The sequence below is a fragment of the Wasmannia auropunctata genome, unplaced genomic scaffold (assembly GCF_000956235.1).
Source record: "Wasmannia auropunctata unplaced genomic scaffold, wasmannia.A_1.0 LD336000.1, whole genome shotgun sequence".
Taxonomy (NCBI): domain Eukaryota; kingdom Metazoa; phylum Arthropoda; class Insecta; order Hymenoptera; family Formicidae; genus Wasmannia; species Wasmannia auropunctata.
Genome location: NW_012026890.1, coordinates 1,840,064 through 1,861,491, shown reverse-complemented (window position 1 = coordinate 1,861,491; position 21,428 = coordinate 1,840,064). Strand labels below are relative to the sequence as shown.

General features: G+C 41.7%; 1 protein-coding gene across 1 annotated transcript in view; it reads right to left on the bottom strand.

The window, feature by feature from the left end:
- Positions 1 to 1,280: 1,280 nt before the first annotated feature.
- LOC105453318 (diacylglycerol O-acyltransferase 1) overlaps positions 1,281 to 21,428 on the bottom strand; it is a 92,131-nt gene continuing 71,983 nt past the window's right edge. Inside the window, exons 9-12 of the mRNA XM_011695159.1 lie at positions 12,575 to 12,619; positions 5,882 to 6,060; positions 2,458 to 2,608; positions 1,281 to 2,000 (exon numbers count right to left, since the gene is read on the bottom strand). Of these exons, the coding sequence (XP_011693461.1) occupies positions 1,824 to 2,000; positions 2,458 to 2,608; positions 5,882 to 6,060; positions 12,575 to 12,619 (552 nt within the window). The 3' untranslated portion in view covers positions 1,281 to 1,823. The remainder of the gene's footprint in view (positions 2,001 to 2,457; positions 2,609 to 5,881; positions 6,061 to 12,574; positions 12,620 to 21,428) is intronic.

The window sequence follows — 21,428 nt, the reverse complement described above, 5'->3', positions numbered from 1 at the left end:
TATAGATTGCTTTTTTTTAAATTCGAAAAAAGATCTTTTTGAGAATCTTCATACCTCTTATACTCATCTAGACCTTAGCATACCTAATGTTTCTGTGACGAATGAACAACAACGTATGATAACATTACAGGATGTTACATTCAACTTTCCTTTACGACGAGACATATACTTGTACGACACGTGCTGTCGCTCTAGAAAATTGCGATCCTGAGTAAGGGCGACACGCATCGCATTCAGTAGGATGCTCATAAAATCCTTATCTACTTAATACGTAAGAGATGAAGATATGATATCGCGACAGTAATGCTACAGATAACATAGAACATCCTTTATGTGTGACGTTGCTATTTGTTTAGAATTTAGATAATATATTGCCAGTCTTGTTTAAATATGTTTAAATTCTGTGTATTCGCTGGAAATAAATTGTGTGATTAAGACTTACCTTAAAAGCAGAATTCTGTCGCTAATTTACGCTTCTTCTGGGTGCTGTATCTATCATTTTGACGCAAAACGTATTTTTGACCGTCGGTCTTCAGCATCATTAATTTATCGTAGGGACACACAGTATCCAGACTCATCAGGGGGGAAAAAAACCCAAGGGTCAGAGTTCAAAGAAGTGTTTCTTTCGAGGGTTAGGCTCTTCTTCGTTCGTGACATGACCCTAACTACCTCTGTCGGATAACCAATTGCTTATCCAGCTACGCTGAAACATCTCTTTTATACATTTTTCGATTGATGGATTATGAAATATTTACTGTATTTACTCAAGCAAACAGAAAGAACATGTGACTGTTATTCAAGAAGATTATATTATAGTTACGTAATAATTAATATGTAATGCTCGGCGTTTCAAAAAATGTAGTATTTAAAAAATGTATGTGCTGTAAATGTGTGTATTTTAAAAAATTACAAAGAGATTTAAAAAATATATAACGCTTACAAAAATTAATCAAATAATTCTTCCTAATTACCTAAAATTTATCAAAAGCTTCACTTAATGACTCATCTAATACTTTGTTCAATATCGTTTCCGTGGATTTAGCAAGGATATTACTTTTCAGCAGTACACAGGGGGATATGTGTATCAAGAAAGAATATAAACCCTCAACATATGATTTCCGCCTCATTGGCGAGGAAAAAGAACGTGCGGATTACGCCCTTAAAAAGCTGTCTTTTCAACGGCCGACGAGACAGCCCTTCAGTTTCCAGCTGAGAGGATAATACCCGAGTGACCCTGCGGCCAGTTCTCGAGGCCGCGGGACGAAATTCAACAAGATCAATGCGAAATATCTTGTTTATTCGACAACAGTTTCGCCTCTTCCGGCGTGGAAGCGCGCGACTACAATTGCTATTGTACAAAAATTATCAAGGCTCCGCTGTACACGCCTAACTCTGGTAAATACATATTTACAGTTTCTTTTTTCAAATATGTACTAGAAAATTCTTATAAAACAAAATGGTATCTTCAAACGATCCGCGAACAATCTCGGTTTCGCTTCAACATTCGCTCGCGTTACTTCGTATTGTTGTTCACAACAACGCGAAGTTACGTTTAAGGCACATTTGTATTATCAAACTTACAAACGGTTGTAAATCATCACATGGGCAATTAAACGATTAGCAAACAATTAAATTACGACGGGACGATGACTCGAGGAATTTCCTCGCGCCCGGAATACAAGCTGGAAGCCACGTGAATCCGTGATCGACAGTTTCGCGGACAAGCGAAACAGATCTTTCGATCACGAGTTTCTACCTCCTCCCCCCTCCCCCTCTCTTCGAAGAGTTCCTCCCTCATTTCTGCATTTTCCCTTTTAACTCCCTTACACCACCGAATAGTCCTCGATCAGAGTCTCACCAAAATGCGTTACAACGTAATCGTGGTAATACATCATTATACAAAGTGGTTGCCCGATGATGAGACTCGCCCACACGACGATGTTGCCCCATCTGGCGCCGCAGTATCGTTCCGCCATCTTGCTCAACACCGACAGTGGTATCTAGAATGAACAATTAGCGTTGCACGACCGGAATTTCCGTACTTAGGGACGGACAGGGTGGATCTTGTACGTGCATACAAGACGTAGTGCGCCACGTAATTTCATGTAAAGCATAGCAAATGATGTTGCAACGTCTGAAATCCCGGAATATGATGAAATCTACATGACGATTAAAGGCATATTAACTGACGTCTCTATATTAAGGTTAATCTAATTCTAGCAATTTGCACACATTTCCGCTCCGATTCCGTTCAGTTTATTGGAAGTTTTAGAGACTCGACTGAATTTTTCAGTCCCTTTTCCAGGATCAACGATAATCTTCAGCAATTCAGAATTATTGAAATTGTCTAAAGTCCGTGTGTAGTCGCTGTCTTTGAGGAATCAACAAGAATTTCTTGACAATAGAGTCAATATTTGCACAGTCAACACGCAAAGCGAACGCGCGGGAGGTTCTTACCTGTCCCATCATACCCATAAACGCCCATATCTTGAACGTCTTCAAGGGTACACTGACGAGATACTCGTGGAAGAAAGCGCTAATAAAGAAGACGGTCACCGACGCCGTGGTTTTACCATAGCCCATCTCTACTATCGGAATGTAGAGATGTCTGTAACATATATGTAAATGTATCCGTCAATAAAATACATACTGCATTCAAATGTAATATATTTTTCAAATTTTTATTCTGTGGGTTCTGTTAAAAAAATAAAGTAAAAAAAATATTTATATATTAGAATCATGTGAAATTTTTTTTCTTTATGCCGCTTCTCTCCAATTTTTTTTTTTTAAGATCGGTCACGTATAGTGTTCCGGCAAAATTGCACATTCGACTCACTGTTAGTAGAAAAACGATCTAAACGGCTCAATCGATTAAATACTCCGATTCTAATCGCGACGAGCTTGGATATTTAGAACACGTCCGCCTATTATGCCGACAATGTTATTATCAGTGTCACAAAGGAACACGCATTTCTATGGTATCCGTTCTCTGAGACGGTGGCGATTGTGCCGCGGAATACACGCAAAAATCGTTAGGCCGATAAGGCAAACAAAAAGGTACGATGGCGCGCGAAGTCGCTCCAAAAAATTAAAGCAATATTCAGGAAAGTTTCAACAACATTCCGGTTTGGCAACACTCGACCATTATCGTTTTCGTTTGTATAGCCGAACAAGCAGAACCGGGCAACTCGGGAAAGAGTCGTTAGCCGCTTGGCTATCGGTGGAGAGATGCATCGGAAAGGAGAGCAAGAAGCGTTTTGAGAGAGAGAGAGAGAGAGAGAGAGAGAGAGAGAGAATGGGGAAAAGGGAGTATGAGAGGAAAGCGCAGCAGAAAGGAGAGAACATTCAAAGGTGGGACGACGACGGTTCTAAGGATTTCGGGCCATGCACGTTTCGCCGCATCCTCAGGACTCCTGCTGCTGCCGCCAGACTCTTTCCTCCGCATCGTGCTTTCTTTTCCCCTCAACCGACGCGTCTCCTTGCGAGCGTCGACTCCTTTTCGCGCACGACGTTCGGGAATATCTCCCAGTTATAGAGGTATTATAAGCGCCGCGGGGAATAAACAGCCTTAAGTGCGCATCGCGATGCGTATCGGCTTTTCCCATTACAAACCTGAAAAGGCGTCGGCCTCAGCGTTTCTCGTCAACAACGACGCACCTCCGTGCGTTTCACGTCGTTCCTCTCGTCGTCTGGGGAGCATTTCCATTTTCACCTCGACCACCCCCGCGCATCGTCGCCGCGTACTATGGCTGCGTGCCAGTCGCAGCTCGCAAATGCAGCTGCGTATCTCGGTCGTGGCGACCAAAAAAAAAAAAAAAAGAAAGGAACGAACGACCGTAAGCGGGCAGGTGCGTCGCCGAGGTAAAAAAGAAGCGCGCGAGCGCCGGGGTGAGACTTTGAAATTCGCGTCGCGGAAACTCGTGCGGCGTCTCTTTAGCGAGCCTTATTTTTCTCCATTTTTATGTCATTTAAAAAGGGAGCATGGCCAGTCATTCTCACGGTACGTGTCGCGTTTTATAAGGGTATGTTATAAGACAATCCCGCTCTCTCTTGTTATGCAGCGGTGGCTACTATTCCACATTACGTCACGTCTGCCGGAAGTAACTCGAGAGCAACGCGGTTCTCCCGTGATAAAATTAAGTCTCTTCGCAACAGTAATATTATTCGAGCTTAATACCAACATTCTGAGAGATATCGAGGAAAAATGCGGAGTACTTATTAAGTAATCTCAAGGCAACCCCCGTCGCGAAGTATCTAATATCCCACGCGAAAAGTAGTAGATTGACTCTTTATACGACATTCATGGTAAACCTCGTGCAGTTTGTACGTGGTAATTCCGACCGTGGCTCTCCCTTTTCTCTCGGTCACATAATAAGAACTTCGTACGGCCACTTTTACAGGGATTTAAACTTTCTTTTGGGCTACTTCCGAAGTACAAAGAACCAGGCGCGGGCTCTTGAAAGGAGGTCGTCACTATGGGCTCGAGTTGTTAGGTGCACGTGCGATGGGTAACCGTGGAAGATGGAAGGCCCGCCCGGAAAAGTCTTTCGGAAGTTCGCTGATTGTATTGAGCGGAGGGGGGATGTATAATCTAATGTGGCGGCGACAGCCCGAGATGTATGGGTTGAAGGAGACATTTTAGGCGGAATAAAAGGTTTTCCCGAGGAAGCTCATTCTTATAAGACGAAAGACTGTCTGCCGTGTAACGTCTCACATAATAACGTGTTCACACTATATAGCTGCGCGGAAATTTGCGCACGTATAAACTCAAGCCGGTCTCGCAATGTCGACAGACTTATTAAGTTAATAAAATTTTTGTAATTTTACAAAGAGGGTTGACTGCACAAAAGTGTCAGAGACAACCAGCACCAGTGGCATCATTTTCCTTTTTCTGTCTAATGTTTGTACGTAAATAGGTGAGACATGTTTACGTTACTGAGACGATACACAAATGTTTTACGTTGAAACGACAGTCATATGAAATAACCTCAGCGAGATACGTATTGCATTATTATATAATCATGTTATCTCTACAGCCGAGTCAAAGGTGCAAAGTAAAGCGCCGGAAGAGTTTTTCCTTCTATGGTTCGCGGCAGGTACGCGAGAAGCTGAGTGTTACGGAACGGAGAGATGGCGGAGGGTAAATAGCATAAGGGAGCGGTAAGAGAAAAAGAGGGAGGGAGAGAAAGAGATAAAAACGGAGAAGAAGTGGAAGAGATGAGGCCGTCACTACAAGCCTTGGACCTTTGATCAACTTCCTCTGTTCAATCTAACCGAGGTTAAACTTCATTAATAAGTATGCTCCTCTTTAAGAAGATTCAATTACATTTTTCGCCAATAACGTGATCTAACGTTCAGTCTGTGCAAAGGAAGAGAAGTTTCCATGCATCGGAAACATCTGGGCGTGCATTTTATGCGCATCTGATCACTAATTACGTTAAGCTTTGTTCGATAAACGACGATCTATAGATATATATTTCGATCGTAGCTACCATTTTATTATACCTCTTCTTAATGAGCTTTTTAATAAACCTATATCAAGTTATCCCGTAATAAATCATCCAATTATGAATTATGTCAAAAATACTATGATAATCACGTTATCGTTTCTAAAAACGGCAATAATAAATAAAGATTTGCCAGCTAATTAATAATACTTCGGACGAAGCATATAATTGAATGTCAATTATCGAAATTTTAGAATAGTTATTGCTAACGTAAAATTCGCATTCCATTCTTATTAATTATTACCATGTTATTCATTTATACATTGACTATATAATAACATTGACACATTTGGAAAATTATTTTGGACCAATTTTGTAAAAACCAAAATAGAGAAGCTTCTGATATCAAGTGTTGCTATGAACAGTTTACTCACCGCACAGCCCAGCGATGCACCGGCATGTTCCATGTTCTCCAGAACGTATCGATATTGTTGGCGTTCCACCAGTCGCAGTAAAAATTCCGATCTGCAAAGTGTAGCAGCTCGCCTAACAGATTGAGGAAGGAGTGAAATATCAGATAGAAAAAGCAAAGCCATACTAGATGATTTGGTATCTGAAACAATAAAAATTTAACATGTAAGTATAAATGGTTAGAATTACACTAAAGTCGCAATGTCGACAATGTCATTTACAACAGAAGAAGAAAGAGCTCGCTGCAAAAAGTTAATCCGCATGTCAAAAGTAGAAATATCCAGTCTGTTTAACATAAAGAATGACTTTGTCAATATTTTACGAGCTCGGAATTTCGATTATTTATTTTTGCAAATAAAATACCAGATGTGTAATATTAGAAAATATCAATTTTTACTGTATTAATAGCTGTACCATACTGTATTAGCACTGTATTAAAAACGCGATTCCATATGGATTATTAGATTCAGAAATATAATCATGATTTTATTTACTGAACACAATATAAATTTCCATAAACACTATTGATAGAAAATTGATAAGTTCTACAACATGGTGAAATAATGTTATTTTATTATAGATTTTATTTTAAATAATACATTTTTAGTATTCCTTACAATCACATATATATTTTCCTAATTAAACATTACAAGAGACATTTTCTTTCTCAAGATATTTAAGTTCTGAGACTTACTTAAATGTAGTAGACATATTTATTGAGAAAAAAAACATTAGAGCATACAATTTCATATTTCCATATTCTCCGCCTATTGTGAGAAATTTGCACAGCTATTTCCCATAAAATTCGTAAACGAGAAACACGGTATAAGAGCAGTAAGATGCGTTTGAAATGCAAACGGCAAGGAAAAGAGCCGCGATTATAAAAAATTAAAAAAATTTATCAAAGCTCTCTCTCTCTCTCTCTCTTTTTCTTTCCTTTCCCCTTTCTCACACAAACATACACATACACACATATAATATGTATCATGTTCTTAATGGACTGAATAAAATGCGACGCCCCATAATGACGCCAAAAAAGTTAACTGAAACGAGGATAATCAGGAGTGGAGAGACGAGTGTATTACAGTATTATTTACGCATCTGCAGATGAAAGTGAGGCGACTATATAACGAACTTATAAATTATCCCGTCTGTTCCTTTAATTACGCTTTAATGGAAGTAACTTAGACCGAGCCTTTGATCATTTATCACGTTCATAATACGACGCTACGTTAAAAGTCCTTGCCTATTCTGTTGTAACTATATACATTTTTCTTTAATATTCTTTTTCTTTTTTAATAACATTCTGATTTTAATAAAAAATCAGAGGGAAAACAACATGTCGTGATTTCGTCGCTATAAAGGTATATTATTATCATTTTCATTCTTCACGTTCTTTTTAACTTTTATCACAACTTTAAGATTGATTGTTTTTCTTCTATGCCGCGACGTTCATGTCCCTTGTGGCGCAACGACAACCGAAATAAATGTTTTCGCATCAAAGAAATAGCGATGAGAAGAAAAAGAAGAGGTGGAAAAAAAAACCCGAGTATGAGCTCGACCTCAGTATCAGACAAATACTTTCGCGAAAATTTCTCGACGGACCGCCCCGCTCGCTTTCATGACGAAGAATTTCGAAGTTATTTCGTTTCGGATGCCATTTCGGGGCCGCCGAGTCGCGGTATCATCCGCGTGCTTCTACCGAGCCCTCTCACGCGAGGCAAAGGACTTAATAATGTTGCCAGGCACAAAGGTCAAGTCTCTTGCGCCGCGAGGCATTCCGTAGGACTTTCGCGAAAAAAGGACTGAAAGCCACCTCAGCACTTCCTCCCGGTTTCCTATAGCAGCCTCTTCCGGCGTCCACGTAGTCCGGGAAAACTTACCTCGGCGTTTTAATTTCGTTTATTCGGGGATGCTACCGGAGGGGAGAGAAAGAGGGAGACAGGGATGAGATCTGCGGAAAGAGGGGAGAGAAGATGATAGTGGCAAGGGGGACTACAGCAGAAGCCAGTGAATCGTTTGAGACACGTCGACGATACTACAAAGGGAAAGAGCGGTAAACTTTAAGCGGCTTTTTTGGCCAGAGGCTATCTAAAAAAGAAGAGTTTTCTCTCCAAGCAGTTGAGAGATGTAAAATCTTGTCGACCGAACGCGCTCAAAGGATACGTATGTGTATGGCGTATCGACGAGAAACTTTGACAACGGAAAAATGTTGATTTCTCAAGATGTTCAATTCTTTAATTCTCAATTCTCGTTTGTATCGTATAGATCGTGTTTATACAGCTTCGAATTCTTTAGTAACTATTTAGACACATATCAATCTCTGGATTCTCAGATTTCTCTTTAGAATTGAAATTTAATCATTATCAAAAATATACATACTCGTAATTTGTCTCTTTTTTGTTTACAGATATTATATTCTTTCGTGTGTTAATTATACACAGGTTACTGGTCGATGTTAGATATTCAAGGAAGAAATATAATACCGAAATCAGCAAAGAGTCGTATAAAATACCATCCGCGAGTCGCGCGAACAGAAGGGCGCGTTCATTCATATTGATGCGCGCAGCTCAAACATCGATCCCCGCGCAAGAAACCAGCAATACCGTTCGATTCGTGCTTGATCCCATCGCCGGCCGCATAACATTAATGCGTGCTTGGCTTACGTGCACCATCCGGCAGTCGATTTTCATCGATAATGCAGGAATATCGTATTACGAGGTGCGGCGGACGATCCGCGAGATTTTCTACATGCGCGTAGCACGGATCGGCGCATCCGCGTCATTAATAGTCGTTGCGAGGAGGGAGAGAGGGGAGAAAAAAGTAGGGAAGTAAGTCGACCTGCCTAAGCGCGTGCATCGCATTACGTTGGCAATCGATATTTTCCATTTTCTTCCCGATCGCTGACGTTACCCTCCCCCCCCCTCCTCCTCCTCTCAACTGCCATTCTCTCTTCGTGTCCCGAGGGTGCCACGACGTGTACCTGTCTATCGGAGACGTTTACGCTTACTAGGTCTGGAAGGACATTAACATGTGAAAGGTATAACCCAGTAATAACGGTCGGGATAGAGAATGTAAATGAGGACGGATTGAATTTTTTAACTTTATCGAGAGCCGGCTATTGGCTTGCGAGTAGGAGAGGTGGGGCTATATTTCACAAAGTATGCAAATGGTGAATCTAATCGAAGTTGCCACTCAAGATTGTTCGGAAAGACTCATCAGTGTTAAGGATAAATATATTGATCAGTTGCGAATATTTGGCTATTTATAATTCGCCTGAAAAATATTTTAGAGATAATAGGGATAACGGCATCAGCATTTTGATACTTCTCGTTGCCTGGGACGATAATTGTCATCAAAAGTTGCATAAATTATATTATATTCACTGGGGCGTGAATTTAAATCGTCGAGGATTACATGTCAGAAATTAGATTGTGTCCAGCTGGTCCATCATTATATTGCAGTCCTCGTGATCGATAGATAAAAGCGACCGGGTAATCGGCCATTACCGCCGTTTTGCACTTCGGGTGATTTTCAAAGTCAAAGGGATTTCGGAACGAGGCACTGACACGCGGGCGTGTGCAAAAGGCGAGATCGAGCCGAGAAAGAGAGAGACAAGGGGAGGAGAGGAGCAAAAGAGAGAAAGGGCCTCATTGGCGAGGCGGACTGCGGGAAAATTGCGTTTCCCCATTACGACGAGATTAAAGTCCCGTCCCGCATTGCAGTTCCGCCCTGTTTCTTCCGGTGCCACCCTCGTACATAAGAACCGCAATTAACCCACGACGGTCACACTGATCCCCAGTCCCTCGCGGCTATTTGCGGTGTAAACGAAAAGTAAGGGTGCGCAAAAGATTGAGGGACGGACTCGGTCCGTCGATCGGCAAACAATTATTTTTCCTCCGCGCGCGCAAGGACAAACAGAATGTCGCGGCTGTCGCAAATGAGCAACCCTTTGCTTTGCCTTGGTGGAAAGAAATCTTACTTCGACACGGCGAAATTTATTTTGCCCTCAAGCCGGTGTGTATGTGTGTGTGTATGTGTGTGTATGTGTGTTTATGCTTTCCCTCTCTCCGTCGTATGTTATTAAAAGACACGCTGAGGGTTTTTTTCAATAGCTGATGTCAGTATTGTTTTGAGACTTTGATCTGGTCTAGAAAGAGTTCTGGGGTTGAAGCGTATTTGGACACTTCTTTTTCTTGAGCGTTTAAATTTATTTTAGTACTGTTTACTAACTGACCTAATTCAAATTCGTCGTACTTTATTGACTTTTGATGTATCATGAACAAAATAGTTAAATTAACGAACGGACTTGGATTTTACTATGCGCTAAAGCAAATTACAGCCGTATTTAAGATTTTTTTTCGTAAATGTAATACATTTATTTCACGTCAGCGTTATAATCGCGCGTCGAAGTGCCTCGGAGGAAAAGGTCGGTGGCGCGAGTCGACGAGCGGGCCGATAATTAACAGTGGAGCACAGTCGGATCAATTAACGTGGAGTGAACGAAAGTTCCATAACAAAACTCGGTCATGCACGACCGTCGGTCTGCTGTTTTAATCGCGAGTAATCGACATCTACCGAACGGCCGGACGCGACGCGACGGGGCTGGCTTGCCGCGCGCGCGCCTCACCGTTATACACGCTTCCGAGGACAGTCGCTTTGGGACGAATTTATATAATTGAATTCGGTTCACTGGACTCCGTCCAGCACTCGAAACACTACGGCCGGCTAGTTCCGATCCGGAGCAACTGGGCTAACGAGAGAATAACAAGCAACGACGAACGAACGGACGCGGAATCACTCGGGCCGGGTCTGAACGTCGAGGAGTAGCGGAGCGTGTCGGCGCGCGATGCAAGAAGAACGCGAAAATAAAAAGACACGATGAGCGCTCGCATGAACAAACTATTGGCATCGCGCATATCAGTTCATTTTTTCATTTCTCCCTTTTCTTTCTCTTTTTTTTTTTGCATACGTTCTCGATGTGCGGAGAAAGCAATCGAACGTCCCTTCAACTGCAGATACAGAAAATACAAATAGCTATACAGCTTGAATATCGGAAATTAATCTTCTATAACGCTGAGATAATTTCAGATAAGATTTATTTCCGACAAAAATTTCTTCCCAACATTATCAATATTTTAAAGATTGGAACGGCGAGGAAAAAGATCGACTGTTGAAATTCAACAAAGAAGCTACCGTTAAAAGTAAAGGCTCCTCTATTGATTCTGTAAAAATGCATAACAGACATTATTATTCCAAAAAGATTATGTTCTATCTTTATATAGATTTATACCGTTTCGATGTTCACTTTCCAGCAACTGCTTTTATAGCGGCAGAAAAAACAGTCGAATCGGAAGTATCGAAACATCTTCGGCATATCGTTGTGCATCGATCTCCCTGCGGACTTGGCGACAAACGACCTTTTTCCATCGCCTGGCGTGCATATTTCACTCGGAAGCGTCACGGGAATACGGCCGACGCACGACGAAACTTAAATCAGGAATTCATAGATTCCGGCGTACTTTCTGCGCGCGAGCCCCGAAGCTCTTACAGAATCTTCTCTCTGTACCCCTTCCCAGGCACGCTCTTCCTTGTGAAGAAACACAACATTCCTATTTCACGTTCCCGCGGATAGCTTATTTTATTTTCCGACGTGCAACAGATCCAACTTATCGTAAAGTAAAGATCTCTAACCGGGAACATTAAAGCTAACCGTTCCTCATACATTCTATTCTTTTAGATAAAGAAAAAAGAAACGTCGAAAGAGCATAAGTGAATAAACTGACGAATAAAATTTGCAGCATCACATCGGCGAAATATCAACAATTACGAATAGTCCTAAAGATTTCGAGTATTCTGTTTCTACGTTATCTGTTTGGAAATTCTATCTCATAAGCATCCTGGATTATGTCCCCCCCTCCCCTCCCCCCTCCTCCCCGGTAAACGTCGCACACAAGAAAGTTAACGCCAGCGTGCGGACTTTTGCACGGAATAGATTTACAACGCGTTATATTAAGCGGCAGCATTTATCGACGACGTAGTTCGATACAAGTTTTCTCTGTCCCGCGTTTTCCGTCGAACGAGCTCGTAGCCGTGGCAAAACTCAGGCGGAAACTGCGTTTTGTTGCGGGAGGGGAGAGATTGAATTCGCAAATATTGCCTCGAGACTTTCCTCGTAAGAGGCGTACCGTACTCGGGGAAAAAGGGCGAAAATCTAGCATTGAAAGTTGGAGGTATCTATATACCTCCAACTCTTTTTCTCTTTCTTTCACAAGTAAAATATAAAAATAGTATCAATACGACGATAAACTCAAATTGCGATTAATTTAAGAAAAAAATTAATTTCTAGGATTGAATTTCTGTTATATTATTATCTTCATATCCCTTTTAGCTTAAAAGCATAGATGTTAAAATAATATTGATGTTTAATAATTTTATAGAAAATTATGTATTCGCAAACAATAATACTTATATTCGCAATAATGTTGACGTATGAAAAATGTGACTTGAAAAATATTTGACAACTTTGAGGGCGCCTTCACGAGTTTATGTCACGACAAAGCGTTGAAAATTGTTGACTTACAACCTGCTTCGGACACATCCGGTACGCGCTTATAAATTTGCACGTGTATACGTAGACATATGTGCATACTCACCGCCAGCTTGAGAAGACGCTCGGAGGCCTTGGCTACGTCCATATTCTGCAACGCAAACGAGAGATTATTAATGTAGAAGGTAAATACGTGGGAAACATGCGGAGAAGGGGTGCGTTAAGAGAAAGGGGGAGAGGGAGAGCGAGGAATGAGGTAGATATGCCCTAAAGCTGAACGCAAAACAAATGCGAGTTAGGAAGGGCAGGTGTGAGAGGGCGAAACATTGTTGCCAACTACAAAATGTAACTTTCTAATTGGATTTAAGATCGTAAATACGATAAACCCTCCCCCCCCCCTTCCACGCCGGTAAGATCGAGGCTGAATTACTTCACACGTCGCGCATTTCGAATTGCACAATTCGACATTCGCGAAAAACGTCACGGTCGAGCGCGATGGAAATTTTGAGCTGTGCGTTACGTTGAGTTAAATCGAATCAATAAATTGTCAATTCTTCTGAATTGAAAGGATGCAGTATTTATACGTATCTCTATACAACGTACTACGCTCTGCTGCAGCACAATTAAAGGTTTACTTACGGATGAACGCCCACACGCGAAATTAGATTAACGTCACTATCGAGGAAGCAAACCGCAAAATTTAATCCGCGTGTCGAAATGCGGTTATATGATATTGTTACTGTTCTGTTATTATTTGAGAAATATCGTTTTATACAGCATTGAAATCTTGAGAACTGTATGAAACGAGAATAAGAACGCGATTAAAATTAAGAGCGTTAGAATCTAAAATAAAATGTATTAAAAAGTTATCAGCCTTGAAGGTAATTCAAACGTTATATTTTAAATATATCCGATTTGATTATTATTAGATATTTTTAACTATAACTAAATTTTAGAAACCCTTATTCCTTGCGATAGCATGAATCATTAAAGCAATTCGATTGAATTTCGTTTAGTTTTAAAGTTGAGAAAATGCACTACAAAATTTAAAGTACTGTAATATAGGTCTGTCACTTAAAATATATGTTATTTAAATGTATATACAGTTATTTCTGACATAATTACTTATATATTGCTATATTATATTTAATCCTGGGATATTTTAAAGAAAGTCAATTAGTCATGAATAAAAAAGTCATAAGATTCATTTAACAAACATTGAATAATAATATTCATTCTTAAGCATATCATATTGGTATCCGAATTGGGATGACATACATATATATTCATCGAAAACAGAATTTCATGTATCGAACATAATTAAATTTAATATGCGAATCCAATTGAATAGTAGAATTAATCAACCAAGTTTAACGGAGATCCAGATGTTGTTAATGCACTTATGGCATATTATTAAATTAAACACAAGAAACTTTTAATTAAATTTAACAATAATTCTCTATCGGGCGAAGATGTCTGGATGCTTCCTTCCTTCCTTCCCCTCCCCCTTCCCCACTGCTATAGATTTGCACTCGGTCTACGTTGAATGAGAAGCTTTCCACCGATGGAATTGATATTTCGTGCACGGCGCTAATTGAACACGAGGGAAGGAAGCCGTCCCTCCGGCGTTTCGCTTAAGTGGCGGTTGTCGAGAGGTCCCTCCGAACGCTACAACAGCCAGCCCAGTCGCGCTTGTATACCAGGTTTGCAAATAAATACCCTCGGAGCTTCCCCGCGACTTCGACACATCGTTATTATGCGTACATGCATGCGCCAATGGTCGCATTCCTTCTTAAACAGCGGCATCTCTTTGTAGAATGTAAAGGGAAATCGCGAGTCCCTCCCTGAAATACTTCGTCTAACAAAATGTATATTTCAACATTTTCAACGTGGTTCTTGAATAAATTCTTTTCAACCCGCTTAAATTTAAATAGATATTTCCGATTTTAATTTTTTTGCAACACTATATAATTAGTGTAATTATAGTGTTGCAAAAATTATTGATGTAATTAGGAGGGAGGATTTATTAGATACAAGTGAGCATCAAGTACTTATTAAATTGATTAGCAATTTAATACGTGATAATACGGTCCTGTTTCAATCAGGGGTTGCGTTGAATCCGAAAATAACGGCACGCAGTTTCGTCGAAGGATACGTAAAATAAAATCACATAAGAAAATAATAGAAGCACCAAGATCCTGACCGTACATTGGGCTTCCCTATTCGTTATGTGTGAAACACTTATATCGTAATAGATATAATATTGACTATAATTAGTATTTCTATTTACGTTTCTAAATGTGATCTCATTTCCACTGTAATTAATATGTAATGTGCAAAAATAAACAATTGGAAATTAATTAAATATTTAATAAATTAATAAATTAAAAGTCGCGATAACAAATTTCACTTGCCAATTTACCAGTAAATAACAGATTTAATACGACAATGAAACACAGGCAACTAGATCATGCTAATTGAAATTATTGTGACGTATTGCCGTTATTACAGTTAATATTCTGCTGCGACACACGCGCCATGACAATATCATAATGCTAATTAAATTACTCGCGTTTGTCGTTGTTGCGACGGAATAAATTGAAAAACGACAAAGGCGAGATATAGAGTGATACTGTTATCTATAGTGATCCGCAAGTTATTGTGTCACATGTGAAACGATTAACGTACTATATATTCTATCCGCTTGTGCATCACCGATAGACGTTATATTCAATTACCGCCATTCAATTGCGACAGTCTTACCGTCACGGATAAGAAACCTGGAGAATAATTGCGACGAATTGAGCTTGTGTGAAAGAACTCGCGATTCAAGCGAGTGGCACTAAAGTTTAAAGACTATATCGTAAACGAGCGCTTACGTCCCGAAGAAAATGATTTTTTTACGACAGCAACAAGTTGTCCCAACGAGGATTTCATGTTTCCTTAGCGCCAACTTTACAGCTCGGTTTAATGAGGCACGATACGTTACGCGGCCTGATAATTACGACCTGGGGCAAGTGGCGAGCTCGGCTTGCGCCGCGCGCATCTGCTGTAAAACCCGGCCTTCCTGCGTGTAATTGAACGATTAAAAGAAGCTCCTTAAGAGAATACCGGTGATAAAAAGGATTTGGAGGACGCAGAAGCAAAGAGACAAGACGTTAATGAAAAAAAAAAAATCCAAGGCGCCATTATCAAATATGAGATCGCTCACGCTTGGGCGCTCCGGAAGGAGAAACGAGCCGGTTGAATTTGTATTCTCGTGGAATCACGGCACATCCCAAATGATTGCATTCCAACCCGGAGATTACGAGGGTGCTCCGGTGGCTTCGAGAGAGCCTTCGCGAATGAATAGCAGCCACTCGAGATGCAAACGAAAGAAGGGGAAAGTGAAGGGCATTCAAGGGATCGAAAATAAAAGCGGGGTAGATTTACCTCCGGGCGATCACGTCCGAAACGTCTCACGTAGATATCCGAGCCACATTTCTCTCTTTTCCTTCCCTTATTCCATTTCTTCATCGTACTCTTTATCCTTCCTGTTTCCGCTGCGTTTGTGCAACGCGGTCGATCAAAGGATTGATCTTTGGACGAAGAGTAAGGGCGCGCGAAAAGAAAGAGCACAGAGCTTTTCAACTATGCATTGTGATTCTCATACGTGTCGTCAAAAACAATACTTTTTTCATAGAAATTTACTGGCGTACAAATATATGTATAATAAATTGAATACGTCTCAAGAGCGCAAAAATGTCAAAAACATATCTGTTGAATGTTAATAAATTAAAGTTGGTGAGGCGCGCGTTAAACGCAAGAAGATATCTGCCGATATATTTAAAACCGCCACAAAGTTGAAAAGCTACAACGAATTGATGCAAGAAATTCTTTTTCGCAACACTTTCCTCCCACCCGTCATCTTTATTCGACGGTGATACAGACGAACGTTGTCATCCTTTTTGCAGCTAGTATGAAACCGAACGCCGCTCGTGGCACTTCAACGAATATATACGTTGCGAAACTCCGGAATGCGAGAGAGGATGGAAAAAAGGAAGAAAAAAAAACGCGGGTAGGGAAGGGAAAAGTGAAAAAAAATTTCCTCGCCCGTCGTGCTGTCGAGGAAACGAGACGCGACCTCATCCCGATCCTCTCATCGCCGCCAGTCGTTTTCTTCGCGCGTCGTCGTTTCAATTAGCACCGAGAGATTTACGGCTTTGCATCCACGAACATCTTGTCCTGCCTCGGGAAGAGTCCTCGAGATACTAGGAATTCGCTCCAGTCGAATCGAATGCCCGGCCGGCCGACAATGGCGTGGCGAACGAGAGGTACTTGTGCAGACATCGCGCCACCCTTTGGCCGAAGAGCCGATCCTTTATCACGCACGCACGTCGTAGATGCTTAATGGAGATTTTACGAGCGAGACAAATGCGAGACGATCAGGAGATTCGCGGAAGTTTTTCTAAACCAGTCAGTTTTCCATATCAATATTTCAATATTTTAATAAAGTTCTTATTGATATTAGCCAGAGATTACGAAAACAAGTCAAGACGGCGTTGAAAGATGTTACATGAGACTTGGATAATGTAATTACAATAATCAAGTATTGTGACTAAAATAAATTAAATAGAATGTAATCGAGATATTTGACCAAGCATTTGCTTGTGGACGCCGAAACATTTTTTTTTTTAAGACTTAAACTTCATGTTTGTCTTACAATATTTAATAATATTAAATGCATCTAAAAATATAGTAAAGACAAAGAATATTTTAAAAGATGCTTTTAATATTGTCAAATAAATTTCCGTCGTGTTCCTGCGATCATTACGCGGAAAGCCTATTTTTCGGCGAATTAACGTTCCGGAGTTATGCCTTAGAATTCAACTCGACTACTCCTTACCGAAGGCAACCAAAATATTTACTTCGATCTGACAACTTCCAGAGTCGCACTTCCAGACTACGCTACTGGAGCGCAGCGGAAGACAAATAGGATTAAAAGGCACTCGACGTGGTCTTAAGTGTTTCGTGCCGGCAAAAAGGAGGCTCCGCGGACAACTATCCTCGCTGTTCTCTACTCACTAACGTCTTCTGGTACTAGTTAGCAGTCGAGTAAATACCGCCTGCAGTCTCTTCCTCCCATTCTCTCTCTCTCTCTCTCTCTCTCTCTTTCTAACGCGACAAACAGGTAGAAAAAAATAAAACAATAACTTGCTCGTGGGGCCGCAACAATTTTCGCGAAAGTCCAAGACGATCGAGTCTTTCTCTCTCTCTCTCTCTCTCTCTCTCTCTCTCTCTCTCTCTCTCTCTCTTTCTTCCAAAGATCTCAGTTCCTTCGCGCCATGTTTGATCAGAAACGTTGCAAGATTGAAATGTTTCTGTGAGATATTCGAAATACAACTCGCGTCCGCTTTTCGCCGTCAGTTAAAAGTCGAAGAAATACCACCCGAGATTCTTCGTCTCCCGGCAAAGATACGCTGGCAATAAAACTTCACCCCTCGCTTTTCGATCTTTTAGCGAGCACGTTCCGCCGTTCGTCGTTATACGTTAAGCGGCCGGTTGTAATAACGTCCAGCGAGCGGATTTCCAAACTACTTTGGAACAACACTGAAGTCTGGATCCGACGATGTAGTTAGTCGAAAATGGATTATACAGCATCAAAATTCAAAAGTTTCTACGTAGATACAGATTTTAACGAAAATGCAAGAAAAATATTAGTCGAAGAAGTACGAAATCCCTAGAATTTAATATATTGAAATGTTGACGAAGAAGCTTAAATTAAAACGCGAAATCCACTCGCACAATCTCTTCGAGGCTTAAAAGAAGACCGAGGCGAAAAGCACACGAGATCGCGCTCCCTCGTGAAAATCCGATTCTTGTGAGTCACGTGCAGTCTCACCAGCGATTTTACTTGTTAGCCGCCGCCTCAACGGCATTTTCTTTTTACTCTGCCTATCGCGGCGGATCGGAAGAATTTTTGCAGCGTCATAACTCGGAGCGGGGACTTTCGTCCGGCCGGCGAACGCATATCGGCGACTTCGATACAAGAAGGTGCGACCCTCCGGCCCTCTGGTATTCCGCGAATTCCGCCTCGACAACGTTGGTCAAGTATCTGGAATCCTGCCGACGGAAGGAAAAATGAGCAATAGGCGAACGTCGTGCATGCCGTGCAACTTTTCCCAATTCGTCTTGACCCTTGTACCTTAGCGAGATTAGATACACAGAAGAAAATAGAGAGATAAAAGAATATTAAATTCGCGCGTAGATTTTTCTAAAATACGATCCATTTAAAAATGGTCATTAGTGAATTTTCTATACAAAATTTTTTCTCGAAGAGTTACATTTCTCGAAAAATCCCTTCTCTCCTTTCTCACCTTCCACTGCCTTTATATTTTTAAAAAATGTCATAGAATCTATAAGTAATTAAATTATACTGTAAAATGTAATTATGTGCAATATTATTACACAAAATTTAAATTAAATATGTACACGTGAGAGCATAGCGCGTATTATGCGATTAGAAAATCGATACGACGTTTCATACGTTTCATATGTTCCGTCGTAACCACTATAAAGCCGCATGCTTCTCGAGGCAGTAACCACTTGCGACGCACTCCCGAAAATCCTTTAAACGCTCATCCCTTTAAGCTGCAGCTACGCCGTGAGCCGATAAGCCAAAGCACGCTGCACCCTCTCCACCACTCCTCCTCGATCGTTCAATCGATCCGCAAAGCGAAATGCCGCACAATTCCATAGGCAAAAGCCACGGAGAAGCGGTAGTTTCTTTGTATTTTCGTGACATAATAATCATTCGTGATAAATAGCATCGTTGAATCGCATGACAGATCGCATTTACGGTATTAAAACAAATCTATAAGACGTTAGTCAAAAATAAAAAGATTAAACGAATTGGTAAGAAACAATGTAGAAACGGGAGTGGTAAGCAAAAGCTAAGTAAGAGACGGACAGCGTAATTGAAGCGAGCGAGATATTATTCGCGAAAAATTATTCGTGCAGAAGCACAGACTGTCACTAAGCAAGCGCAAGCACGATGGATTTCTCAGCGCGCTGGAGGGGTTAATCGCCCACTTGCCAGAGGAAATCGCGAGGATTTCCGGTCGCGCGCGGCGCGGCGCGGCCCGTGCCGACCTTCTTATCCATTCATTCCGCCCTGTAAGAATAACGAGGCTCAGCCTGGAGCACGCCAGTAAAAAGTGATTACCCTCCGACAAGCATCATCCGCAGTTATCAATTTTCTCCCTCCGCGACTCGCGATCCGGCGAAAGCAATATCCACGTAGATTTCTTAATCTCACAATTTCCCCCCGCTCGGCGTCTCCTTCCTCGTCGTCTCCCGCCTCGACATCCGCGTCAAGCGACAGTGATAGACCGCGCCGTGCTAAATCGAGGGAAGCGGAGAGCGCTCGTCTCTCAGCGCCAGCTGGAGACGCCCGATCGACGACGTGACTGTCGTAATCGCGACTCGCAATTATCAGATCCAATTTGTCGCCGAACGAAGAAAAGAATGGCGCGTGGTACGAGCGCGCCGAAGCGATCGAACCTGGAGGCGGATCGAAACGGTCGAAGGGATAGCTTGTCGTCCGCGTGGCCCCTATCGCGACATTAACTCCCCTGCAACTAGCTGCAGTGGCAATTACTTTGCGTTCGGTCGATACCGCGATCTCGAATGCCACCGTCACCGGGAGGGAGGGTGAGAAGACGGAGGGAACCGCCGCCGCCGTCGCCTCGGTATTTCCACACGGTATTTCTGGCGTGCGTCCGGGCAAAGCGTTTCTCCTTCGAGTCTCTTTGGAAAATGAAGGGAGGACGAGGGAGAAGCGGATAGAGCAGGCGGGGGAGGGGGCGTCAAACGATTTGCAGAAGCAATTTGTCCGCGGCGCGAAATCATGCGGCCGGATTTCCCAGGACCGGGTTTCCCGCCGAGTGGCTCGCGTCGATCCCGATTCTCGAGACGATAGAAACGCTTAATAATCCTGCGCCGAAACGCGGCGAGGGACGTCAAGGAGGAAACACGCCCGCTGTTGGATTGCCTCATCGCAAATATGCGGAGGGTACCGATTAGCGCCGTTATGGAAAGGAACAGTCTCTCTGTATAACAATGCATCCGACTGTAAATAATACGTGAACACGCAGTATTCCCGAATCGACAATAGGCGCATCAAAGAGATTATCCTCCGATAATGATACGAGCGCGTTTTACTAAAAAAAAATATATATATAATGTTATTTGTTAATTACGCTTGTACAAACTAACAGATGAAAACGTTATTGACATATCCGTGTATATATTTGTTTTATTATAGCTATTTTAATTATGCGAGATGTATGCGAAACACCTTAATTAATTTTTAATCACGCTGAAAGCTAAAATTGAAATTTCCGGTCTGAATATGCTTTAAGCGTTTACATTTGTTTGCGATCCGCGCTTTGTTAACTTGTTTGATTGTATTTGCACAAATAATTGCAAATCAGAAAGCATCCTGGATTGATTAAATTTAATCAAAAATTAATCGTCTTTCGATTTACCCTACCAGCTTCTGTATCGTATAAAACTCCCAATAAAAGAAGTGCAGTAAACATACGGTAAACATTGCCGACTCCGATTATTCATCGGATATACAGACCGCGTTTGCGCGCGTAGGAATTTTTTTTGCAATTTTACCCGAAACACACTGCAGTCGGCATTAATCTGAATGGCTGAATTATTAGTAGCTCCAGCGGGATCGATGGCAAGATCCGGATTTTCGATAGCATTATGTATAGGAAATATGGGCGTAGCTGGTAAACCGCGAACGCGCCCGTCACGGATCAGTTGCGGTTAAGCCCAGCCACGTAAAAGGTCCCATTTAAATCCGCGGGCCTCTCACGAGCACACAATACAAAATTCCCGTCGTTCCGGCACACATCCACGCATCCCTCGTTATCGTGCGATCAAAGCTATCCGAACGGAATTAAAAG